At 59.6% G+C, this 22,823-nt stretch overlaps 9 protein-coding genes across 10 annotated transcripts; 5 read left to right on the forward strand and 4 right to left on the reverse strand.

Moving 5' to 3' along the window:
* The first annotated feature begins 1,356 nt into the window (after positions 1 to 1,356).
* SDRG_07304 (hypothetical protein) lies at positions 1,357 to 3,093 on the forward strand. The gene has a single exon (XM_008613129.1). It carries the CDS (start codon positions 1,386 to 1,388, stop codon positions 3,015 to 3,017), a length of 1,632 nt encoding a protein of 543 aa, XP_008611351.1. The 5' UTR covers positions 1,357 to 1,385; the 3' UTR covers positions 3,018 to 3,093.
* A 238-nt stretch (positions 3,094 to 3,331) lies between these two features.
* On the reverse strand, positions 3,332 to 5,247 carry SDRG_07305 (hypothetical protein; the record flags this gene model as incomplete). Its single annotated transcript, XM_008613130.1, has 3 exons — positions 3,332 to 4,149; positions 4,196 to 5,052; positions 5,096 to 5,247. 3 exons carry the CDS (start codon positions 5,245 to 5,247, stop codon positions 3,332 to 3,334), a joined length of 1,827 nt encoding a protein of 608 aa, XP_008611352.1.
* Positions 5,248 to 5,472: 225 nt separating this feature from the next.
* SDRG_07306 (hypothetical protein) lies at positions 5,473 to 6,090 on the reverse strand (the record flags this gene model as incomplete). Its single annotated transcript, XM_008613131.1, has 1 exon — positions 5,473 to 6,090. The coding sequence occupies one exon, from the start codon at positions 6,088 to 6,090 to the stop codon at positions 5,473 to 5,475; it is 618 nt and encodes a 205-aa protein (XP_008611353.1).
* Positions 6,091 to 6,391: 301 nt separating this feature from the next.
* SDRG_07307 (hypothetical protein) lies at positions 6,392 to 8,807 on the forward strand. Its single transcript, XM_008613132.1, has 8 exons — positions 6,392 to 6,533; positions 6,583 to 6,654; positions 6,705 to 6,892; positions 6,938 to 7,002; positions 7,053 to 7,511; positions 7,552 to 8,267; positions 8,315 to 8,449; positions 8,500 to 8,807. Exons 1-8 carry the CDS (start codon positions 6,462 to 6,464, stop codon positions 8,737 to 8,739), a joined length of 1,947 nt encoding a protein of 648 aa, XP_008611354.1. The 5' UTR covers positions 6,392 to 6,461; the 3' UTR covers positions 8,740 to 8,807.
* On the reverse strand, positions 8,803 to 12,911 carry SDRG_07308 (hypothetical protein; the record flags this gene model as incomplete). The annotated part of the gene is made up of 23 exons (XM_008613133.1): positions 8,803 to 8,976; positions 9,022 to 9,159; positions 9,208 to 9,282; positions 9,327 to 9,401; positions 9,448 to 9,583; positions 9,630 to 9,703; positions 9,748 to 10,068; positions 10,120 to 10,596; positions 10,642 to 10,707; positions 10,758 to 10,802; positions 10,844 to 11,021; positions 11,065 to 11,122; positions 11,160 to 11,241; positions 11,282 to 11,353; positions 11,404 to 11,436; positions 11,507 to 11,627; positions 11,674 to 11,694; positions 11,738 to 11,916; positions 11,967 to 12,091; positions 12,136 to 12,216; positions 12,257 to 12,338; positions 12,383 to 12,631; positions 12,678 to 12,911. The coding sequence occupies 23 exons, from the start codon at positions 12,909 to 12,911 to the stop codon at positions 8,803 to 8,805; spliced, it is 3,096 nt and encodes a 1,031-aa protein (XP_008611355.1).
* Positions 12,912 to 13,434: 523 nt separating this feature from the next.
* Positions 13,435 to 14,406, forward strand: SDRG_07309. Of its 2 annotated transcripts, XM_008613134.1 has the most exons (7): positions 13,435 to 13,545; positions 13,590 to 13,683; positions 13,734 to 13,805; positions 13,861 to 13,887; positions 13,938 to 14,061; positions 14,106 to 14,189; positions 14,244 to 14,406. In XM_008613134.1, exons 1-7 carry the CDS (start codon positions 13,503 to 13,505, stop codon positions 14,322 to 14,324), a joined length of 525 nt encoding a protein of 174 aa, XP_008611356.1. In that variant the 5' UTR covers positions 13,435 to 13,502; the 3' UTR covers positions 14,325 to 14,406. The 2 variants fall into 2 exon arrangements, with proteins under 2 accessions (XP_008611356.1, XP_008611357.1); XM_008613135.1 differs by having other exon boundaries at positions 13,734 to 13,887.
* Positions 14,325 to 17,829, reverse strand: SDRG_07310 (CMGC/MAPK protein kinase). The gene is made up of 3 exons (XM_008613136.1): positions 17,280 to 17,829; positions 14,593 to 17,230; positions 14,325 to 14,544 (listed from the first exon to the last, which is right to left on the reverse strand). The coding sequence occupies exons 1-3, from the start codon at positions 17,809 to 17,811 to the stop codon at positions 14,364 to 14,366; spliced, it is 3,351 nt and encodes a 1,116-aa protein (XP_008611358.1). The 5' UTR covers positions 17,812 to 17,829; the 3' UTR covers positions 14,325 to 14,363.
* A 613-nt stretch (positions 17,830 to 18,442) lies between these two features.
* Positions 18,443 to 20,217, forward strand: SDRG_07311 (hypothetical protein). Its single transcript, XM_008613137.1, has 12 exons — positions 18,443 to 18,591; positions 18,639 to 18,813; positions 18,864 to 18,888; positions 18,935 to 19,074; positions 19,119 to 19,178; positions 19,223 to 19,278; positions 19,326 to 19,386; positions 19,432 to 19,525; positions 19,569 to 19,654; positions 19,706 to 19,774; positions 19,817 to 19,939; positions 19,985 to 20,217. Exons 1-12 carry the CDS (start codon positions 18,455 to 18,457, stop codon positions 20,057 to 20,059), a joined length of 1,101 nt encoding a protein of 366 aa, XP_008611359.1. The 5' UTR covers positions 18,443 to 18,454; the 3' UTR covers positions 20,060 to 20,217.
* A 283-nt stretch (positions 20,218 to 20,500) lies between these two features.
* On the forward strand, positions 20,501 to 22,226 carry SDRG_07312 (STE/STE20/FRAY protein kinase). Its single transcript, XM_008613138.1, has 11 exons — positions 20,501 to 20,644; positions 20,690 to 20,797; positions 20,853 to 20,911; positions 20,960 to 21,068; positions 21,118 to 21,194; positions 21,242 to 21,353; positions 21,401 to 21,550; positions 21,602 to 21,652; positions 21,699 to 21,778; positions 21,824 to 21,955; positions 22,001 to 22,226. Exons 1-11 carry the CDS (start codon positions 20,570 to 20,572, stop codon positions 22,170 to 22,172), a joined length of 1,125 nt encoding a protein of 374 aa, XP_008611360.1. The 5' UTR covers positions 20,501 to 20,569; the 3' UTR covers positions 22,173 to 22,226.
* Positions 22,227 to 22,823: the final 597 nt, after the last annotated feature.

The raw sequence follows: 22,823 nt of genomic DNA on the forward strand, positions 1-22,823 counted from the left end.
TTGAGATGCATTGCACGGCCCATCCGCCCTCGCGGGCATTCTCAGACGACGTCTGAGTATCACAACTGTCTGAGTATTGAGACACACAACAGCAGTTTGAGTCTCGCCTTCGCACGGATCAGGTCAGCGAACGTCTCGTCGAAGCTTCCAAGGAAGGTGTACTGGAGTCGGACACTGTACCGTGCGTCGTTGGTTGAAGTTGATGGCTACCACTAGCACTTGCTTGGCGATTCCATCGTTGCACCAGACCGCCCGAACGGCAGCCTAACACAGTTGAAAGCAATGCGCTGTACGTGATTTCATCGTGCGAAGCTACAGGGACTGTCAAATCACGGCCGACCCTACTGGGAAAAGGTGTGGACTGACACCTCAAGAAACGAGACGACCTGATTACACCTTGCCGTGCGGCTACGAGCCACCGACTAACCGTGCGTCCAGGAATGTATGTTTAAACGTTTGGTTTGTATTACTGGAGCTGGAATCCACTCCATTGTGTATCACCAAGGATCGAATGAACTAAGAAACAAATACCCAACCAGGCTCGCAGTGTAGCTCTGCTGGACCCAAGAGCAAGTCAACACCTGTAGTATACCGCATGCCGTTGATCGGTTGCTAGATAGGACTAAGGACGATACGTAGCAAGGTACCTGTAGAAGGGGGCCGTGTCTCCCTCCAATGCCCGTTGCAACATGATTCCCAAAACTTCTGAGTTCGCGATGCCTCCCGTCGTCGTAGGTGTCGCTGTCGTCGTGCTGGCACTGACATCACTGACTAGAACTCGAGAGCGCCATATTTGCTTCGGCAACTGGTCTAGAATTGATGGCAAACGAGCTGTGGTAGCGGCATCACGCTCTTCATGCTACAAGGTGCCATGTAGATCCAAACCCACATTGGTGCCACGCCCATTTTCACAGTGAGCGGGCATGGGCGGGGCCATGGAGCACTTGGTGAATGATTTTAGATCAATATTCTCTGTTCCACTAACGTTAATTTAAAAGGGCCGCCTGGATGGCTACGCAATCACAGCCTGTTCATCAGTGCACAACCTTAGTGGGTAAGCTCATTCTGATATGATGTCCAGCACGCTGACCATGATATCTCTAGTCGTTCACTAACGTACGTACTCGCGCAAGGGGTCCATCGGTTGCTGCCACTCTCTTTTCCACTCGCTCTCCTCTCTGCTCTCTCGCCACATCAACGCTCAAGACACGCAACAACATCGTATCTAGCCCATTCGCCTTGCGCCAAAGCTCATATTTATCCGGATCCGGATATGACGGACACAGGGCGCGTCGACGTCACGGCCAACTTCAACACGCGTGGCAAGACCCTGTATAAATGCATATGCGGCTCCACCTCTGACATCGAATACGTCGCCGACTGCCATGTTGCCACCGCGCTGCCTCCTCGCGCCCGAGCTCCTCGAGGCGATCGCCGTCTTCCTCGCGTCGCCGCTCGAGCTCTTTGCGCTGCTCGAGGCGCTGCCGCTTGACGCACTCTCGTCGCCGCTCGCCAGCCTCCGCGCGCTCCACGAGGCCACGGCCTCGCACATCTTTACGTACGCCAAGTTCGACGAAGTGTACTTCAATGGCATCTCGCTCTGGCCGGCGCTCGCGCTGCCCCGTGCGATTGAAGATCCGAGCATCCTTCGCCACATTGAAGAGGCGCTCGAGCTCTTTCCCATCTTGAGCCACGAGTCGCTGGCCTTTCCGCTGCCATTTGCCCTCGGCCATCGCACCAAGCTGCATGTGCCCAACGTGTACTTCCCCGCGGTCCTCGACAAGGCGCTGGCGCACCACCGCGACGACATTGGATCGATCGGGCTCTTTCTTACCGATCGACGATCGCGCAGCGCGCACGCCGACGGCGGCCTCGTCCAGCGCTTGGCGTCGTTGCAGGACCTGCCGTCGCTGCGTGACCTCGCCGTGCACATCCAGTGGCATGCAGCGACCATGACCGACGAGCTCGAAGCCGTACTGGTTGCGCTCATGACGGCGCCCGTCACGTCGCTCACCCTCGATGTTGCGCTTGACGACGCGACGTGGCCGCCGGCGCTCCTCACGGCGTTCACAACATGGCTTGAGACGCATGCGCTCTTGAGCAGCGTCACGCTTACGCAGCTCACGCTGCCAACAGCCGGCATCGAGGCCGTGTGCGACGCCCTCTGGGCCTCGCGCTCGCTGCGCGCCATCGGCCTCCACGACCCGCGAATCGTTGCCACGGTCTCGTTCCTGCGCCGCCCGCTGCCATCGACATGGACGCGACTGGATGCATCATTGTGCGAGTTCGCCGATGGGAGTGCGCTGATGGCGTTGCTCGCGAACACCAGCCTCGCGCACCTCGCGCTCTCGTTCGCGGACGCCCGGTATGCGATCGATGTGTGCCGCGAACTCGTGCTCGAGACACTGCCGACACTCGAGCGTCTTCGGCACTTGAAGCTCACGTCGGTGCCGCTCTTACCGGACGTGTCGACGGCGCTCGCCGCGATCTTGCCGCGTCTCCGAGGGCTTTGCCTCGAGCAAAACATGCTTGAAAACGCCGGCGCGATTGCGCTGGCGGCGCAGCTCCCGCGCTGCAAGCGGCTCCAGTCGCTCACGCTGCGGCACCAAAACATCGCGACCAACGGCTGCGTCGCGCTGGCCGACGGCACGGCGCGCTGCCCCGCAATCGAGCGCGTCGATTTGGCCGAAAACCACGTCGGACTGGCCGGTGCCGTCGCGTGGAGCCAACTCCTTCCGCGGTTGACGCTGTTGGACCTCTCGAGCTGCAGTGTGCCGCGCAAAGGCGCCGACGCGTTTGCGCGCGTGTTGCGACGCACAACGTACGTGACCAAACTCGTGCTCGACAGCAACCCAATCCAGCGGCGCGGCATCCAAGCGATCGTGGCGGCGGTGGCGTCGACGCCGACACGCAAGGCTGTCGTGCGACTCGGTGACATTGTCGACTTTCACGACGAAGCGCTGTGCGTGGCGCCGGTCGCCGGCACGCCGCACGAAACATGGCTCGAGTTTTATTAGACCAGAAGTTCTTTTTATCATTCTTCGTCTTGCTCTATACCAATGGGTGGTCCATATATGCATACGAGTGTGCGTGTCGTCTGGTTGTCACAGCAATGCATACGGACAACAAGCGAGGTGCAAAGGTGTCTTGGCAACCTCGACCGTGACGCGCAAGTGTCATACCTTCTCGGCTGAGGTAGCTCTAGTCTCTAGGGCTGGGGCATGGGACGCATTAGAGAGCTGCCGTTGGTTGCACACTTGTATCCACATAGGTTTACCTACTACTCTTCACGAAGCGTCGAGGTACCATCAATGTGCACCTTAGCGTCTATCTAGGCCGTCGTCGATGGCATCTCGAGGCGGACGTACGCACGCTTGCGCTTGTTGGTGCGGACGCGGCGGTGCACGAGCAGCAGCAGCAGCGCGAGCAAAGCGAGTCCCGCCGTGAGCACAAGTCCGATCGTGTAGTAATTGGTGTGCTCGCTTGTTGTGAGATGGGGGCGATGCGTCGTCGCCACCATGAGCGTCGAGAGGACGTCAAAGCGCGGCGTGCCCCAGCCGCTCACCGCGTCCCAACCCGGTCCAGCTCCAAACGAGGTAGGGCAGCTGTAGCTGCCATTCCGAGCCGCGCCGTTGTTGCCGCTGACAACGTCGTGGAATGCTCTTTTGTGGTGGCGGCCGATCTCGTACAAGAGCGGGTTGAGAAACCCGAGGGGAGGGAGACCGGCGTCGAGTCGCTGGTCGTTCCAGAGCGTGACGAGGCCTGCCAACGCCGGTGTTGACGCCGACGTGCCGCTGATACCCTTGACTTTGCCGTTGACAATCACGCTGTAATGGGCGCCGATAAGGGCAATGTCGGGGTACGCTCGACCTTGAGGGTTGAAGAAGCCGGGCTTGGTCGGACACGCGGGCGACGCAAGGTACGCGGCCACGGCTTGCTTTTGGTAGGCGGGCGCTGCGTAGACGTTGGAGAAGCCGCCGCCCGATGTGATGCCGCCGTGGAGCGCACCGGAACAAACCACCTCGACACTGTTTGCATCGAGCTGCGTAGCGCCCACCGAGGTCACGTACGGGCTGGACGACGGCCACTGGGGCCCCGAAGTGGCGCAGCCTGCGTCGATACTCATCTTCTTGGCATGAATGTGTTGCCCTACGCGGCTTCTGAATACTACTTTGGGATGCAAGACTCGTCGTACCTGCGACGCCGTCGTCGCCGCTGGCCACGAGCACCGTGAGGCCGCGCACTGCCATCTTTTGCAGCAGCGTGTCGAGGTGCAGCGCATACTCTTTGGCGACCTCCATGATGTGGTCTTCGTCGTCGGCGTACGAGAGCGAGTGTACGAGCGGCGGACTCGGGTCCCGCAAGACGTCGGCGGCCCAGTCCACGAACGGCTCGTCGTTTGTTGAGAACGGGTTGGTGCTGTTCATCGTCCACACGGTCGTCGTCGCGTCGGGTGCCATCGCTGTTATGTACTGCAGATCGAGCGAGACTTCGCCCGTCGCGTCTTCAGGATGCGGGTTGTTGCGTCGACTGCCGCGCTCCCGTACCGGCGCAGGCACCAGTTTATGCAGCTTCTCAAAGGCGGCGAGGTCCGACGGCGCCCAGTTTTGCGAGTAAAATGCTGGAATGGCCTGCGTCGCCTGCGTCACAGAAGCGCTTGACGGGACGTTGTAGAGCTTGCGGAGCTTGGTGGGCGTCATGTAGCTGCTAGCTTGCTTCGAGATCGTTGCGGTCAACGGCGATAACGACAGCGGCGCCGAGTTGAGACTCACAAACGAGACGTGCCTGTGGATGTGCTCGGGCAGACGCATCACTCTCGATGCCCGAAGGATGCGATGTCCGTGCTGCACGCTCTGGAAGGCTGCAATCTCGGTACGAAAGAGCTGGCGCGTCTCGCCGACGGAGCTAAACACAGTGAGGATGTTGGTCGCTGCGCAATAAGACGTGCGTCGGTGGCCGAGCCAGGCGTGGATGGCCTCGAGCGTCTCGGGCGCCGGTGCAGCGAGTGCATCCACTGCTGCCGCGTCCAAGTACCGACCGTACGTCGACCGCCTATTCGAAACACTCAGTGCACGTAGACGCACAGTCGACATACGTTGGATCGGAGACGGCGGCCACGGCGTCGTCGAGGCGGCGCGGGTCGGCGGCCTGGAGGCCCACGGACCACGTGAGCGCTGTGGCGTCATCCGCGTCGGCGGCGAGCGTCCAGCGGTGGGAGGCAAAGGCGCGGTGCGTTGCCGTTCGCATTGCAAGTCAGTTGACAACTGAGCCGAAGGTGGCCGGTGGACGATCGCGCATACAAACATCAAGTACAGGACAGGCGGGCACGAGATTCATAAGTTGGCTACTCGTTTGATAGCGTGCAGGGGACTGTGCAGGGGTGATAGCCAACTGCACAGTCGTTCTTGGATCGTTCGTAAACACAAATATGCTACCATTAGCAGCCCTCGACTATGGAAGCACTTGGACCCTCTACTCCTTGTAGCCAGCGAGGACGCCGTGGGGCCGAAGCGAGCACGTGTGCGGCTCGTACGCTTGGACGTGCGCGGCAAGCTGCGCGACAGTGCAGCAGCCGCACCACAAGACAGCGCAGACGTCGCCCAAGCACGAGCCGGGGATGAAGAAGAGATGGCGCACCGTGGTCCGAAGCGACGTCACGAGAACCACGAGCAGCAGCGAGGCCACGGCACCGGCGCTGTGTGCGTAGAGGTCGTTAATGCCGCTGCAAGCGATGGCCGTCACGTACAAGACGCCGGTGAGCGCAGCCATAGTGCTAAACGGGCGCAGGCCCAGGCGGTGCGAGACTTGGCCGAGCGGTACGCACGGAAGCAGAATCGACACGATGCCGTTGGGCACGACGTCGACGCAGAGCGCACCGAGGAGCGACGACCGCCACTGCCGACACAAGATGCCGTTGCGATCCCACTCGCCAAACTCCTTGAGGCCGTGGTCGCGCTGGAGCGTCCCCACTTCGGTGGGCCGGCCACCGTCATCGCCGGTTGTATGCAGCAAGACGGGTTCTTGGTTAGGCGGGAGGCTCGGGACGTCGTCGTCGTCATGGACGAAGACGTCGGAGGTATGACGGGCCATGACGCTGGAGAGACGGTGTTGAGCCCAGACCCGCTGGCCGACAGGCCGCCAATCGGACCGCGACTTTGCATTACTGTGCCACTTGACATGGGTGATTCCTTCATTGCAAGGTTGGAACCCTTATGACGCTCCGCCTTCGGGATTGGCTCAAGAGCCTATATAGATACACTGGATTTGATTATGTCGTTGGATTGTAGCCGTCTGGATTGGTTAAATATCAAAGAGGTATTCCCTCATTCCAAGCTTGTGCAGGAACGAAAGTCGCGATGCATCTCTACTTGCTGATTGGCTAAAAAGCGATGGGACTTGGCCTCGCGTTGCACCAATGGCATTGCATCTTCGTTTGTGCCACAGACAGACCAGCAGCAAGCATGGTCGACGCCACGACGCCCCTCTACGTCTTCTACGGGTCGCAGACCGGCTGCGCCGAGTCCATCGCCGAGGTAGATACCTATCGCCACAGCTCTCTTGATGCTGATACTCGCCACATAGCGCCTGCAAAGCGACGCGATCGAGCGCAACGTGCCCTGCCACGAGGTTCGCCCCCTCGATGCCTTTGAAAAGGTGCGCCAAGTCCTCCTAGCCGTGACCTCTCGTAAGAGCATGCGTTGTAGTCGGGCGTGCTGCAGGACGCGGCGGCGACGGTCGTTATCGTATGCTCCACGACGGGCAACGGCGACCCGCCTGGCAATGCGGAGAAGTTCTGGCGCTACATCAAGAAGCGTGCGCACCCAGCCACGCTCCTCTCAACCATTACCTTTACCGTGCTTGGTCTCGGCGACACCAACTACGACAAGTTCTGGTACAGACACATCCTCCTCCTCATCACATTCGAACACCGCTCTAGTCACATGGGCAAGAGCATCTTCCGCCGCATGAAGGATCTTGGCGCCGTCAGCTTTTACGACCTCGGTACCTCGCTGACCGTAGTTGTACCTTCGGTCACGTTGCGTTGTCTGTAGGCTGTGCGGACGAGGCGATGGGTCTCGAAGATTCCGTCGAGCCGTGGATCGATGGGTTCTGGCCGGCGCTTCTCGGCGCTTCGTCGACGGCGACCGTGACGCCGGTTGTCGACAACACGACGGTCGTGGCGGCCATCACGCAAAGCATGGCGGCCGTTTCGGTCGCGCCCGCAGTGTTGCCGTCGCAGCCGTTCTTGGCGTCGTTCGAGAGCCTCTTGGGCGACACCATTGTCGAACCCGACGCCACCAAGCTGCCGCGGTTGCAAGAACCGTCGTTCTCTGTCTCGTTGCTTGCGCCCTCGGACGCGATTGCCAAGACGGTGGCCCAGGTCGCGACGGACACGCTGTACAGCGCGTCGAGTCCGTTTCTCGCTGGCATCGCGTCATCGCGGTACCTCACGACCCCGGCGTCCATCGATCGCACGGTCTTTGCCCTCGACCTCGACCTCACCGACTCGGGTATACGCCCCTTCGACACGCATGTTCTTATCGCATGTAGGGATGACGTATGCACCGGGTGACGTGCTCGGTGTCAACTGCCCCAACGACGACGGGCTCGTCGAGTTCTTTCTGCAGCGCTTGCAGCTTGCATCGTTTGCCGGCCACCGCCTCCAGCTCGAGCCGATCGCTTCGAGCAAGAAGAAGGTGTCGGGCATGCCGTTCCCGGCCCACGCGACCTTGCGCGACGTCGTCCGCGACCACTTGGATTTGGCCGCGCTTCCCAAGAAGGCGACGCTTCGCACCCTCGCGCCGCACTGTGCCGACGCCAAGGAGCGCACGCGTCTGCTCTGGCTGAGCAGCAAGGACGGCGCGCAGGACTTTAAAACGTTTATTGACGCCCAGTACCTCAGTGTCCTCGAAGTGCTCGCGCTCTTCCCGTCGTGCCACCCGCCGCTGCCCGTGCTGCTCTCGGTCCTTCCCCGCCTCTCGCCGCGCTACTACTCGATCGCGTCGTCGCCACTGGCGTCGCCTCTGCGCGCGACCATTGCGCTCACGCGCGTCGCCTACACGCAGCACGGCATTCCGCGGACGGGTCTCTGCTCCACGTGGCTGCATGACGTGGCGTTCTCCGGTGCGAGAACGCGCATCCCGATCTTTCTCAAGCCCGCGACCGACTTTGTCTTGCCGGACGACGCTTCGCGCCCGCTCGTGCTCATCGGTCCCGGCACCGGTGTCGCGCCGTTCGTGGGGTTTGTGCAGCACCGGTCGCTTCAGGTACACGTCGTTATTTTTTACGATATTATAGACCAATGGGACTCTAGGCGGCCCCGACACCGATCCACCTCTTCTTTGGCTGTCGCAGCAAGACCCAGGACTTTCTCTTTGGCGACAAGCTCCAGCAATACGCCGAGAGCGGTGTCTTGACGACCCTGGCGCTAGCGTTCTCGCGCGACCAGGTGCACACTCCCGGTTCCTTGTCCGTGCGCTCACCTTCTTCTCTTTGCAGGCGGAGAAGCACTATGTGCAACACGAGCTCGCTGTGCATGGCGCGACCGTCTATGACGCGCTCGCCAACGCCAACGGCATCGTGTACGTCTGCGGCGATGGCATGCACATGGCCAAGGACGTGCACGACGCGCTTGTCTCGGTCTTTGAAACGCACGGGGCACTCTCGCGGGTCGACGCCGAAGCGCAGCTCAAGCAACTCGCACTCGACGCCCGCTACGTGCGCGACATTTGGTGCTAAACCTCTGTTAATGGAGAGAATATTGTCCTTTCTGTGCACAACATGTCTTGAAGACGATGTGGGTCACTCCCACTGGTTGCTGACTTCGGGCGGGCGAATGGCGACAGCCTGCTTGGCGCTCTCAACCTGCAACGCGTGCTGCCACCGCTTCACAAGAGTGTCTTCCATCTCCTTGTTCGGGTTGCGGAGCACGGCCACGCTATACTCGCCTAGAGCCGCCAGCGCTTGGGCCGCGAGCTACAACCGTGTGAATAGTATCGATTTATCAACCGGGCAATGAACCTCGGGTTTCTTGGCGACGAGCGCGACGTACAGCGCGTCATGGAAGCGTCGGCGGTGCATCAACGGCGCAATGTGCGCCTCGACGTCGATACCTTGACGTACGAGTGCCGCGATCGATCGCTGCAAGAGCGACGTGCCCTACGCCACTGTGTCCCGACTCGTCTTGATACAAAGTCGATAATCTACCAGAATGTCGTCGCTGTCGAGAGACGATCCGAGAAGGTGCGGCAGGAGCGTGCACAGCGTCTCGGTCGCAGTGTGCTGATGGACGATGTTGAAAGGACACTAACGACCAAGTTACGTACCTTGATGCAGAGGTTGGCTTGGATGTTCAGCGACACACTGGGCAGCGTCAAGGCCAGCGTGCCAAAACCAAACGCCTGGTAACCCGTCGAATCAAAACGAGCCATATACCACGAGTCGTACATCCAGATACGTGGCGAGGTAGTCGGCGAGGTCGAGGCTAATGTGCGGCGCGAGTGCCACCGCTCTCGTGGGCGACCCTTGCGCCACAAACATGCAAAACTGCAGCACTTCATTCGTGAGGTCGATCGCATAGACGCTAGTTCATGGTACTGGCCCCATCATCCCTTGTATAAAGAGCGTACCACTGGTGCACGCAGGTCATGTAGAGCTGCTCCTTGACGACACCGAGCAGCTGGAGGCCGCCACCAGGGTGTTGCTACATGTACACGTCGTCTTTCGAAAAGCAGCTTGATAGTGCACCTGCCGGACGGGCAGCTCGGCCGGGTGGATGCCCATGGGGTTGGCATTCTCGTTGAAGGACGCCGCACTGGCGAGGAGGAAGCTGAACGAGCGGCTGCCGCAGAAAAAGTAGCTCGTAATGTCCTCGTTGGTCGCGACAAAGAGCGTCATGTGCACCCAGAGCACCGAGACGACGGGCCGCGCGACGGCGATGCGGTGCAGAAGCGTGAGGACGCCGTCCCGGTACCGGTACAGGAGCATGTTGCGCGTGAAGACAAGGACGCAAAAGACGCCCGACTTGTCCCACTCGAGAAGCAGAGGTCCTTGCAGTGTTTCCCCGACCTACGCGTGCGAGACGAGTGTACGAACGAAGAGGAAGATGCGCCCGCGCACCTTGGTCAACTGCTTGGGCAACGACGGGTGGCCGTCCACGGCGGCCATCTCGGGCGCGCCCCACTCGTAAAACTCGAGGTGGATCTTGACGTTGGCGACATCATCGACGCCGGCGGCCATGGACGCCGACGTCGCATCCAAAGGCTTTGCTTTGGGCGACGCTGGCTTGTCGTCGGGCAAAACGCAGTACACGACACCGAGAAGCGGGCCCGAAAAGACGTGTACGATCGGGTGTCGAAGCGTGAGCCGATCGACAAGCACGTTGGCTACACCGTTGACAATGTCGTAGAGCGCGATCGACGTCTCGGCCTCGAGGCTCTTGACGTCGTTCTTGTAAAAGTACGAGAGCTGCGGCCCTGTGACGACATGTGTGTCATCGGCTTTGGAGAAGAAACCGAGCTTGCGCCGCGGGCTCTCGGTTGGCAAGACCGCCGCCGACGCGCTGCGCGTCATGCGCCGCGTTGGCGCCTCGTGCATCTAGAGCTTGGCATCACTACACGTATCAATGTATCGAGTGCGTACGGACAAGAGTGCGTAACGCAGCTTGTCGTGGTGCCATGCGATCGCTTGACCAGGTCCGTGCGTCACCTACGTCGACACGACCGTTGACAACTCGGATGTCTCTAATACCGCCGCACCATTTGGTATTGAACAGTATGGCTGTCGCGCAGCACCGACACCACCTGCGTCGACATTGACGGAATGCAAACTGGCGCGACTGCACCTCAAAGTTGGCACCGTTGGCGGCGAGAATGGCGAGCATATCGCGCGACGGGTGCTTCCGGAGCACTGGAATCGACTCTTTGGTCACGTACTTGAGCGCGTAGAGCTCCTTCTTGGCCTTCTCGAGGAGCGGCACTGTGCGCAGATGCGTATTGGTGCTCAGGATCACGGCCGGAAGCCTAGCATCGACGCTAGTCCGCCATGTACACTACGGCCACGTACCCTGCCATCATTGTGGCGACGTGCGGTTTGAGGTGATGCAGCTTGAAGAGCAAGAGCCCTGCGATCGTGAGCAGCGTCCACAGAGTCTCATGTACCGTGGTTGGTCGCGCACCCGATGAGCGACTGGTCGCGCGGACACTGCACGACCGTGTTGATCTTGAGCTTCTTCGGTACTTTCTGCGCCAGCTCAATGCCCGACGAGGCATGGTGTGCGTACCGGGTGCAACGTGCGCACGTCTTTGGACACGTCGGCGCGCATGAGCGAGACATCGCCATCCGGCGTCGTCGGCTACATGCTGCGTCAGGGTCCGTGGGAATATGCGCCATCCATCGACGTACCTTGCCCTTCGAGTTGAGGTCCGAGATAAAGAGCTATGTAAATCAGAAAAATTACGCAAAAATCAAGCAAAAATCAAGCAAAAATCAAGCTCGACGACAATACAAGCGACGTCTGCGCGCACTGGAGCAGCACAAAGTTGTTTTTGCTCGAGCCCAAGAAGAGCGTCGCTTGCGTCGGTCGGATCGCGGTGGGCGCGGCCAAAAACCCTCCCGCAAAGGTAACCCTACCCCGATAGCGTCCTACTTTTCAAGAACTGTGACATAACACACCGCTGTTCCTTTTGTTTCGGTCTATCAAGGTATCAAGTCAAGTGCCAGAATGTGGAATACGCACCGGGACGAGAGCAGGAACGAGACGTCGTAGAACAGGACGTGGCCGTCCTTGGAAACGCCAGCGATCGCGCCGTCTTGGCGCAGAAGCGTGACTTCGAGGAAGCCGGCCGCTTGCTTGGTGTCAAACTCGCTCGCGCGCGACTGCTGAAACTCGCTTTCCAAGTGGTGCAGCGACCACACCTACGTTATTGTCGACTTTCACGCACGTTAAATGGACGCCAAAGAGGTACAATTGCTTTGCCCTCGGCGTTGATCGTGGTCAAGAAGCAGTGGAACTCGCTCGAGTGAAAGAGCGTATTGGGCGTCGTGTGCATGTGGCCGCCCGTGGACGGAATCAGCACCATGTGGGCGACGTCTACACCGCCACGTCATGGTTAATGCGACGATGGGAGGACGCACCGCGGGGCAGCCCCGTGTCGATGACATGGCACACTTTGGCCATGCGAGGGCTCCAGACGCGCACCTTGCTGTCGCTGCAGCCTGAACCGCCGTGACAAGCGTGCTGCAGAAAGTGCATTACCTATGGCGAGGAAGCCGCCCGGGAGCGTCTCGATCGATGTGGGTGTGGCGCGCTGGAGCTCGTCGGGCGTGATCAGTCGCGTCTACCAGCAACTCGTAAAGGTACGTCGTGCGACAGCGGACGCACGGTTTTGCCATTGATGTCGCAAAAGAGGACGTGGTGCAACGTAAAGATGACGAGGTACTCTTCGTAGCATTCGATGCCATGGGCGACGCCAGACGCATGAGCGATCGCGTCGCGATCAAAGAAGAGAAGCGTCGCTGTCGCCTTGGTTTTGCTGCCGCCGAGCTTGGGCGAGAACGTCTTGGAGAGGTTGATCGCGCCCGGCGACTGCGGCGTGTCGGGCTCTGCGGGTGCCGCCGCATCTTCGCCCGTCTACGCCCATCGCGTTTGCCGATGCTTGCATAAATACGATGTGTACCGTGAGCGAGAAGCGCTTCAAGACCTCCTTTGTCTCGTAGTTCCAGACGACGCCAAAGTCCTTGTCTTCGACCGCCGCCGCCCATGGCCGGATCGGGTGGAACGTCAAGCCCGAGAGCTTGCTCTTCTTCTTACCCTGAAGACCATCGGCCGTCAAGAGCGCGTGGAACTCCATGCCAAACTTGTGGACGACCGTCGCCTCGGCCGGCAGCGTCCATGGCTCCGTCGTGTCCATGGCTCGTCGAACGCGATCTTTGAATTTCAACCAATCCCAAGCGACCGCGCTTGCGATTGGCCAAAATCATTTCGAAACAAGATCGCAAAAACCCTCGACCGACATTTCATCTCCAACGAACGACCTATCTCGACAAGCTCGTAACAAGACGGTGCAGGACTAGCAAGGTCTACCTCGTTGGCTCAAGAGCTAAAGAGACTCGGGATGGCCGCAGGAAGCGACCGATCATCGCTGCTACTGCTGGTTTCCTATCACTCGACGCCCCACAGCATCTCTCCGGGCGCGATGTATCCAGCTGCTATATCACTGCGTACGCCAGCTACGAGCAGCAACAAAAGCGTGCTGGTAGGGCGCATCCTGCTCCTGTGTTTAAAACGGAAGCTAGATTCTGTCCCTACACGGCGACCTTGAAGTCGATGGAAACCGATTCGGCCAATGGCCTTGCGCCATCTATAGAAAATCAGCCAATCACGCATAGGCCGTCAGAGCATACAAACCGCAAGATCAGATCTTGTTGCGATGGCCGGGACGTTACTCCACCTTTGGCCACGAGCCCGACAGACGCCCGACCGACGACCGCTTCCTGCATCCATGGGCAGCTCTATTAGCTGGTGCACGAACCCGACGCATGATGGTGGCCTTCCATGGCAGCGACGACCTCGCCTCACGTCGATGTAGAGTGCCTAGAGAAGGCGCCGTCGCCGCTGCTCCTGCGCATGCACTCGTTCTCGTTCGATGGCGACGCGCATGGCCCACCACGGTCACCGTCCCGGTGCGTGCACATGTAATAGCAGGCGACGCGCTCATATCAATCTCTTGTAGCGCCGAGACACCTGGCGGTAAGCTACTGCGCGACTACTACAACCATGTGGTCGAGACCGAGAGCAACAGCGGGTGGGTCCTCATCGCACGGCCTCCTACTAGTCGCTACACCATCACCGATGATTAGCACCGACGATAGCGAATGTGCTGACGAGTAGGCACTTCCGTGCACCTCGATCCTGCACTTGAACGATCGTCGTGTAGGAAGCAAGTGCCCACGGCGCTGCTGCCACTCATCCACCCGACGCTCTCGGTGCGCGAGTCCAAGCGGCTAACGATCGACGCGACGCTTCACATGTACTCGACCATCGACCTGCGTCCATCATCGGTACCTTCGCATGCGATTTCATCCCAAGACGACACCCTTTGCAGGCCGAGCCGCCATGCCGAAAGGTGCGAGCCGCCTCGATGGACGCCATGCTGCGGAGTCCGCCACGCAGCCCCGTCGCCAAGCGGGTACGCCTCCACCACATACATAGTCGAATCCACCGACTAAGATACTGCTCGTAGGAGTGGGCGTACAAACCGTTTTGGTGCGACTTGCCGACGCGCGCACTGCCATTGACGCCTCGGTCGCCCGCGGCGAGCTAGTTAGTCGATAACAATAACTACTATTAGTATATAAGATGTCTACACCGTGGGCTTGACCCACGTGCTAATGCCCCGCTTCGCATGCGAGTAGTAGAACTTGCCGCGGATGCTGCGGCTCTCGCGCTTGACCCAGCCCGGCGGCAGCTTTTCTTCCTTGGGCATATCGGCCATCTGCTGCGCGCGCTTGGTCATCTCTTCCGGGTGGAAGTGGCAGATTTCCCTATGAGTCAGCATCTCAATCTCAACCTCAAAAACAAAACCAACGCACCGAAACATAAGCTCCTTGAGGTCCGTCTCGCCGAGGTCTTCGAAATCAAAGCTTTGAAACTTCTCGACCGTCGTGTCGCGCGACGCGTCATAGTACTGCGCGAGGTACGGGTGTCGCAGCGCGTCTTGCACCGAGAGCCGCTTGGTCGCGTCAAAGACGAGCAGCTTCCACAGCAGGTCGAGGGCCTCGGGGTTCGCGTTCGGGAAGAGCACCGAGACGTCAATGCCCTGCATCGACGGCGTCTTGCTCAAGAGCTGGCGGCCCTTGAACTTTTGCGCTTGTGGGTTCTCCTTGAACGAGTGCTCCTCGGGCACGCCGAGCACGTTCATGATGAGCTGGAGCTGGTGCACATATGACCGCCCGGGGAAGAGCGGCTTGCGGCCCAGCATCTCGGCCATGATACAGCCGGCCGCCCACACGTCGACGCCTTCGTCGTACGTGCTGCCGAGGAGGAGCTCAGGCGCTCGGTACCAGCGCGTCACCACGTACTCGGTCATGCCAAGATCGTCAACGTCTTTCGGTCGCGCAAGGCCCATGTCGCAAATCTTGAGCTGGCAGTCCGAGTTGATGAGGAGGTTGCTCGGCTTGAGGTCGCGGTGGAGCACGCCGCACGCGTGCATGTGCTCGAGGCCGCTCAGCATCTGGTAGACAAAGTACCGAATGTGGTCGTCGCTCAGCACTTCCTTCGAGTAGATGATCCGGTGCAGATCCATCTCCATGAGGTCGACCGTCATGTAGACGTCCCGGAAATCTTGGTACGACGGCGGCGGAATGAGGTCCATGAGCGACAGAATGTTCTCGTGGCAGAGGTGCCGCATCAGGCGCACTTCGCGCAGAATTTGCTTGAGCTGGTGCGGGTGCCAGATGCAGTCAATCACCTTCTTGATCGCGACGCTGCCACCCGTGTCGTTGTTGGTCGCGGCAATCACGATGCCGTACGCACCGCGGCCGCAGACCTTGATGAGGTTGTAGTGCTTTGGGATCACAAACGGCGCGCTGCAGACGGTAAAGACGTGCATGGTGGCGTCGTCTTCGCACTCTTTCGCCTTGAGCGGGTCGATCATGAACGCCGACTCGGGCGACTCGGGCTTCTCGCCACTTTCCAATGCCGACTTGGGATCGACGTTGACGTTGGACCAGCCGGGGCGCCCAATCTCCTCGGCGTTCTTCTTGGCGTGCCACTGCATGAGGTGCACCGGCGTGCCCCGGCCGTCGTCCGACTTCGGCTTGTCGTCAATGACCGAGCACGACACGCTGATCTGGACCCGGCCGCAAAACTCGCCCTTGCCGTTGCCCATCGTCACCCACTGCGTCTGGCCCGCGCTCTGCTCGACAATGTACCGGGCAACGTTGACGGTCGCGGACGCCGCGACTGCCTTCTCGCCCTTGGCCATCTCAACGACGTCGACGTGGAGCCGGCACGGGCCCTGAATGTTCTCGAACGGAAGCTCAATCACCGCGTTCCACACGGGCGCGACCACGTCCGAGTTGGAGAGACCGCGGTTCCGCGCCACGTCCGTCATGTTGTCCTCGCCGCTCTTGCGCTCAAAGGCCATGGGCGTTGAGCTCGCGCTGCTGGACGCCGACGACATGGTCTGCCGGTACATCATGCTGCTCGCCGAACTTAGCCGACGAGAGATCGTCGCAGGGAGGGACGGCAACTGCACCGGGATCGGCAACGACGGCAGGTACGACGACGCCGTCGACGTCGGTGCCGGTGGCGGCGGTGGCGGCTCGTCGCCCGTGAGCAGCTTGAGAATCACCCGCGGGTCCTTGAGGCCGACGCCGGTCGAGCTCTTCTTGCCCGACGCCGTGATCCGCGACTTGATGCCCGAGCCTTGCAGCACGCGCACGGTGAGCGTGCCAGACGTGGGCGTCGGCACTTCGTGGAGGTCCTGCGGCAAGCTCAGGGTCGTGGCCGCGCCGGGGACCTTGAAGACGGCCGAGGCCGCAACGACATCGCCGTTGATTTCAAACTTCATGAGGCGGCCGTCGGGGCTAAAGTTGAACTTGTGCACCCAGTTTTGGACAAACTTGCGCCGGTCTTTGGCGTTCTCGAGCTCCTCCTTGCCGGACGCGACCGCGACGCTGTCTTCCATCACAATGCCCTCAATCTTGAAGTGGTACCACAGCGTGTTGGACGCAAAGAGGTTGAGGTACGTGAGGAGCCCAGCGATACCCCGGTAGTTTCCGCAAAATGGCACGGACGGCGGGTAGTTGCTCGAGATCAAAATGTCCTTGTCGAGAAGCCGAAAGAAGCGCGTAAAGACCTGCTCGGACGGCGGCGGGACCGTCACGGCCATGTCGCCCGACGTGCGCCAGTTGCCGCTGAACGCCGTGTAGAGCACGATCAACATCGCGTAAAATTCTTCAATTTCGAGCGGAAAGACGGGCAGATCCGGAAGGGACACCATGGCCTCCTGCGCGAGCCGCATCCAGATCACGCGCTCCATGGCCGACGGCGCCGTGAGCTGCAGCGTCTTGCCATCGGCGGTCGCAAACACAAAGCCGTGGGTCCGACCCGGCGCCTCCTTGACGCCCGAGATCGTGTACGCCGTGTACGCGGGCGGCGGCGGCGGCTTGCCGTCCACGGGCGACAGTTGCAGCGTCGCCACGTACGCCTCCTTGGATGCATACCCTAGGCGCAACGATAAGACCATGGGATATAGAGAATTTTGCCAGCGTACGCTTGAGCGTCGTGCCATGTAGCACGTAGTAGTGCTTCTCCCATCGCCGGAGCCACTCGCTGCGCTTGCTCAGAAAGCCTTCCCACTCGATGGGCTCGAGCACCGATGGCACGAGATCGTCGAGCACGGGCGTGTCGCCCATCTCGACGGCTTCCTTGGCGTCGTCGAGGATGCTCTGGAGGTCGTCGCCGGCGTCGTCGGGAAGGCCGTTGACCGAGACCGAGATCCGTCCCGTCTCCGACATGGAGAGCGACTGGTGGTACAAGTTGGACTCTTTCCCGCCTTTGCTGAGCCGCGCGTCCATGAGCACTTCGGTTGCGGTCTCGGAGATGCTGCCAATGTCCATGCGGGCCAAGGACGCGCCGAGCGAGAGCCGGCCGTACTCGAGCGTCAAGCTTTCGAGGCTGCTTCGGAGCGGCGGGTCCATCCCGAGCTCCTCGAAGAGCGACTGCCGCCACGCGCGCTCGCGCTCGCCGCTCGTGTAGCAGTCGCTCTGCGTCCTCGACTTGCGCTTCGGCGCACTCTCGGCCATCCTCTGTGTGGGGTTTTGAGTAACAGCCTGCGGCCTGTTTACCGGATTTTTCCCGGGGACTTTCTACATCAACCGGATAACCCACGTTGCGCGTATAGACAGGAGCCACGACGACGGTCGTCGTACTAGTAGCCGACGCCTGCTGAGGCGAGGTTGCGTGCGTCCAGCAAAGCCGACCGCGTCCTGCTCAAGACCCAGCGTCGAGCGCCACGTTCATGCAATGCTGAATGGATAGGCTAAAATCACGCCATTCGTGATAGACCACGGCCCGTGAGCAACGCGCCGGTTCAACCCGCTGGTCGAGCGTTCTTGAAGAGGTTCTTGAAGCCTAAAGGCCTGCTTGAAGCCCGTTGTTATGCTTGCATATTGGTCGTTCCTTCTCGCACGATTATTTAGTGTCAGAGTTGTCGATCAAGGACACTCGAAGCTGACGACTCGACACCTTGCTGGGCGCACGTGGCTCCGTTGTCGTCTGCGCGCGCTGCAGGTTGTGCTTCAATCTGATATCCTCACGCCATAGAAGGACAGTGTTGCCAGGTGTATGTGCCGTCGCCAGCGCCCCGCGAAATGTGAGCAACGGGTCTGCGGTCGGGGCGAAGTTGGGTGCGATTAGAGTCACGTCAGTTTGCCTTTTCGAGCGAAAATGCCCAAGCCGCGGATCCTCGTGCTCGGCGGCGTCGGCATGATTGGCCGCAACTTTGTCAAGCACTGCGTCGACCACGACCTCTGCAGCTACATCCGCGTCGCCGACAAGTCGATGCCCGAGATCTCGTACTTCAAGTAAGTCTTCCTCCTTGTTTCTCGACCTCATGAATTGCTGCGAATAGCCCGAGCCACAAGGCGGCGTTCGCGTCCGACGTTGTCGAGTACGTCCAAGCCGACCTCACGCGCGACGCCCACGTCGAGAAGGCCTTCAAGGCCGAGGTGGGGCCGTACGACTATGTCTTCAACCTCGCCGGCGAGACCAAGTGCTCGCAGCCCGAAGCCGTGTACAGCGCCAAGGTACACCACGCCTCCGTCTCGTCGCATATACCTTCATGGAATGCTCACAGTGCCGAGACCTCTCGATCAAATGCGGTACGTGGGGCTCGCACCGCGCACCATTTGCATACGAGGCGAGTAGCGGCCAAAGCTCAGGAGCTCGACGTCAAGATGTTTGTCGAGGTCTCGACCGCGTTCGTGTACAAGTCGCAGACCAAGGCGCCGGCGACCGAAGACGCAGTGCTTGATCCGTGGACGCTCCAAGCCAAATTCAAGCTCCAAGTACATCGCTCGACCGGTAGTAGGGCTCATCTCTCTGGCACTAGGCAGAGGACGCGCTTCGAGCCATGACGGGGCTCAACGTTGTGTTTGTGCGCCCAGCGACCGTACGTGACGGTTGGTCTCTGCTTGCACCTATCGTGACGAGTAGGTCTACGGACCTGGCGACGTCATGGGGCTCATGCCTCGCATCGTCTGCGCTGCCTCGTACGACATGATGGCATTTTGCGCAACATACTTATTGGGAAGCATAGGTACGTCCAGCTCCAGGAAAAGATGAAGCTGCTCTGGGACGAAGAGCTGCGCGTCAACACGGTGCGTCAGAGACACTTGGATGGCGATCCTCAGAGACCGAATTAGGTTCATGTGATGGACGTGGTGCGGGCGCTCTGGCACGTGGCGACGCATGGTGAGGCGAGTCACGTCTACAACGTCGCCGACAAGAACGACACGAGTACGACACTGTAGCATCACAGGCTATGACGCGGTGTGCGTAGACCAAGGCAAGCTCAACGCGCTCCTCGGCCCGCTCTTTGGCATCGACACGGGCTTCATCGGCAAGCTCATCTCGAACCTCGCGCGTGTACGCCTCGCTCAAACCATCGAATATGGCTTACTTGTACTGGACCCGTAGCTCCGGCTCGGCGACGTCGTCGACGATGTCAACGACAAGCACATGAAGCCGTGGTCGGACCTCTGCAGCGTACGATGCTCTGGATGCGCCAAGCTGCAACAACGTGCGTAGGTACATGGCGTGACCAACACGCCGCTGACGCCGTACTTGGACAAGGAGCTGCTCGCGCACCACCAGCTCTACATCAACGGCGCCAAGCTCGAAGCAATTGGGTTCGAGTACATGTACCCACTGGTGCGCCCATCTCGCCTACGTAGCGCATCCTCTTCATCTGTGTAGCTCACCATCGACGAGCTCCGTGACGTCATTGAGGGCGCGATCGCCCAGCGCATCTTCCCGCCGATCCTCGCGTGAGCGGCTGCCAGGGTGCCACGTGGGAAGCTGCAAGCGCCCACCTGGCTCCGCGAAACCATACTTCATATACTACTTGGCGCGCTTCAACACGGCAAATAGTGTATCAAATCGATTGCAGGCACTCGATGCGCTCGAGCGACGCAGTTGGTTTCATTGCGATGTAGACAACGACTAGATGCTCGTACAACCAAGGTGGCGGGGTATCGGTAGGCGTCACGCGCGCGTCGTCGTGCCTGTGTTCATTGCATACACTATTTGCATCCCACCTGTGGAAAAGCATAATTGTATAAATGCATACGCTGCGTGTATTTATGAGCTCCGGAAAAAGACCGGGGTCGCACCCACTTGGCGGACTATTTTATAGGTTGATGTTTGTATGACCATGCGCTTATTTGAATTAAATTGCGTGGCAATGGGTAGAGGGTCCGCCAGTTGGCGAGACTCATACTGAAACCAAGTGACTTGCGCGACTGAATTGGGCCACCTTGGCGGATTCGACCACACGAAGAGATGGCGGCAATGGCGCACAAGGAGGAATGGCCGACGTCGGCCGAGGACTACAACGTCATCGAGAAGATCGGCCAGGTGCTGCGGCGCTGTGACGCTGGCGGCTCATGGCCATGGCTGTAGGGCGCCTTCGCCAAGGTCATGAAGGCCTACTGCAAGCCCAAGGACGTGTTTGTCGCGATCAAGATCATGGACCTCGAGAAGATCACGACGAGCTTTGAGGACATCCGGGTACACTACATCAGCGCAAGCCATGGCCAGTGATGCAACGGCGTGGCGATGCTAGGCCGAAGTCCAGACGATGAAGATGACCAACCACCCGAACGTCCTCAACTGCTATTGCAGGTACGGCCATCCCGCATTCGCCATGTTGGGCTCACGATACATCGATAGCTTTGTGCACAAGGATCAATTGTGGCTTGTCATGCAGCTCATGAACAAGGGCTCGTGTTTGCATGCCATGAACCAGCTCAAGAAGAAGTCACTCGGCGAAGGCATGAAGGTACCGGCTCTTGGCCAGTCGATCCCCTTAAGATGTCATGCGCTTCCAGGAGGAACTCCTCGCCGTCATTCTCAAGGAGACGCTTCAAGGCCTTCAGTACTTTCATGAGAATGGGCAGATCCACCGGTACACGCCCGTGTCCACCTCGAGAAGCACTCATATGTGTTGGATAGCGACATCAAGGCCGGAAACATTCTCTTGGACAGCAATGGCCACGTCGTGATTGCTGACTTTGGCGTCTCGGGCTGGATGATGGAAGGCGGCGATCGTCGCAAGAACCGCCAGGTGGATGCGCCGTGCTCGACCTCGTCCTGAACGCACTCCTGTCCTAGACGTTTGTGGGTACGCCGTGCTGGATGGCGCCAGAAGTCATGGAGCAAGTGCGCGGCTACGACTACAAGGCCGACATTTGGTCGTTTGGTATCACTGCCCTCGAGCTCGCCAAGGGCTACGCGCCGTACGCCCGGTACCAGCCCATGAAGGTACTACTACGTCTTGTCGATCGACGCAGCTTCTTACATTCGCCACACCAGGTGCTGTTGCTGACGCTGCAGGAAGACCCGCCGTCGCTCCGAACCTATGACGTACGCGCGTCACTCGTCGACGACGATTGGACTCATTCTCTTGTAGGACGATGGCACGGGGCATCAGTTTTCGCGTCATTTCAAGGACATGGTGCGTCTTTGCTTACAGAAGGACCCGGCCAAGCGGTACGACGACCGTCCCTTGGATGGCCCTATGGACACGTTGACTAGGCCGTCGACGTCGACGCTCCTCAAGCACCATTTTTTTAAGAAGGCGGGCACGTGCCCGTTTCTGGCGGCCGAGCTGCTCTCCAAGGTCGACGACATTGGCGAGAGCTCAATGAGCGCGCAGTCGCTCCCAGGGTACTACAGTTGGCGTGCGTATTCCTCTTGATATATGATGTTTAGGTCGGGCCCGCTCTACTCCAAGGAGAGCGCGGATGAAGCCAAGTACGTGCCGGGCACGACGTGGGTCTTTGACGACGAAGACGACAAGCCAAAGGGCGCCGTTGACGATGACATGGACGACTTTGCGTCCCAGTTTGACAAGGTCAGCGGCGAGACGTACCGGAAAGACTAGTCGACGCAAATAGTTCAAGTAACCCAATATGGACACATGAGTTTCTACTTGCGAGTTGTGTGCACATGCCCTGCACGTTTTCACGGCTGTTGAACATCATGAGAGTTCGGTTGACATCTCTATCGTCAGCCCGAGGATTAGGGTCGCTTTGCTTGGAGTTGTTGGAGGCGGTGCGATGCATCATTGGCAGCACGATGACAGGAATTAAATTCGAATTACATTTTAGTTGATGCGGAGCGACTAAGATTTAGTCAATTCAATACGGAATGTCGGCACCGCCGGACAGACAACTGCAGGCACCATTTTAGTACTTCTACAGTCCCCTGGGCGACGTCGCGAGAGCAGCGATGAGCTGACACTGCGCAAGCGACGTCGGCGATGCCAAGTTGGTTTTGTGCTTGCTTGACCCTGCCACTCCACAGTACTTTGGACAGTGACAGTAACGCCTATACAAGCACGGTCTCTCGACTGCTCTACTCTTCTTCTACTTGCTTAGTCGTCATCGGTCCTATTTGCAAATGAGAATCTCAATGAGAAATCCGGACAAACGATTGGCTGCGGCGTTGCCTCTCAATCTCAATGTGCAAAATGCATTCTCAGAGGTTTTCAACCGTCGATGATCCGGATACTAGGTTACGTATCCGGATGATC

Source organism: Saprolegnia diclina (genome assembly GCF_000281045.1).
Source record: "Saprolegnia diclina VS20 unplaced genomic scaffold supercont1.21, whole genome shotgun sequence".
Lineage (NCBI taxonomy): Eukaryota > Oomycota > Saprolegniomycetes > Saprolegniales > Saprolegniaceae > Saprolegnia > Saprolegnia diclina.

Bases quoted from the DNA above. Each gene is read 5' to 3' on its own strand.
- SDRG_07304 (XM_008613129.1), top strand. From the start codon at position 1,386: ATGTTGCCACCGCGCTGCCTCCTCGCGCCCGAGCTCCTCGAGGCGATC.
- SDRG_07307 (XM_008613132.1), top strand. From the start codon at position 6,462: ATGGTCGACGCCACGACGCCCCTCTACGTCTTCTACGGGTCGCAGACC. The intron at 6,655-6,704 runs GTGCGCCAAGTC...CATGCGTTGTAG, and splicing joins CCCTCGATGCCTTTGAAAAG to TCGGGCGTGCTGCAGGACGC. The intron at 6,893-6,937 runs GTACAGACACAT...ACACCGCTCTAG, and splicing joins ACCAACTACGACAAGTTCTG to TCACATGGGCAAGAGCATCT.
- SDRG_07309 (XM_008613134.1), top strand. From the start codon at position 13,503: ATGGGCAGCTCTATTAGCTGGTGCACGAACCCGACGCATGATG. The intron at 13,888-13,937 runs GTAGGCACTTCC...ATCGTCGTGTAG, and splicing joins GATAGCGAATGTGCTGACGA to GAAGCAAGTGCCCACGGCGC. The intron at 14,062-14,105 runs GTACCTTCGCAT...CACCCTTTGCAG, and splicing joins TCGACCTGCGTCCATCATCG to GCCGAGCCGCCATGCCGAAA.
- SDRG_07310 (XM_008613136.1), bottom strand. From the start codon at position 17,811: ATGGCCGAGAGTGCGCCGAAGCGCAAGTCGAGGACGCAGAGCGACTGC. The intron at 17,231-17,279 runs GTACGCTGGCAA...CGTTGCGCCTAG, and splicing joins ACATGGCACGACGCTCAAGC to GGTATGCATCCAAGGAGGCG. The intron at 14,545-14,592 runs GTGCGTTGGTTT...GCTGACTCATAG, and splicing joins CTCAAGGAGCTTATGTTTCG to GGAAATCTGCCACTTCCACC.
- SDRG_07311 (XM_008613137.1), top strand. From the start codon at position 18,455: ATGCCCAAGCCGCGGATCCTCGTGCTCGGCGGCGTCGGCATGATTGGC. The intron at 19,526-19,568 runs GTACGACACTGT...CGGTGTGCGTAG, and splicing joins CGCCGACAAGAACGACACGA to ACCAAGGCAAGCTCAACGCG. The intron at 19,940-19,984 runs GTGCGCCCATCT...TCATCTGTGTAG, and splicing joins TCGAGTACATGTACCCACTG to CTCACCATCGACGAGCTCCG.
- SDRG_07312 (XM_008613138.1), top strand. From the start codon at position 20,570: ATGGCGGCAATGGCGCACAAGGAGGAATGGCCGACGTCGGCCGAGGAC. The intron at 21,551-21,601 runs GTACTACTACGT...TCGCCACACCAG, and splicing joins CCCGGTACCAGCCCATGAAG to GTGCTGTTGCTGACGCTGCA. The intron at 21,653-21,698 runs GTACGCGCGTCA...ATTCTCTTGTAG, and splicing joins CGTCGCTCCGAACCTATGAC to GACGATGGCACGGGGCATCA.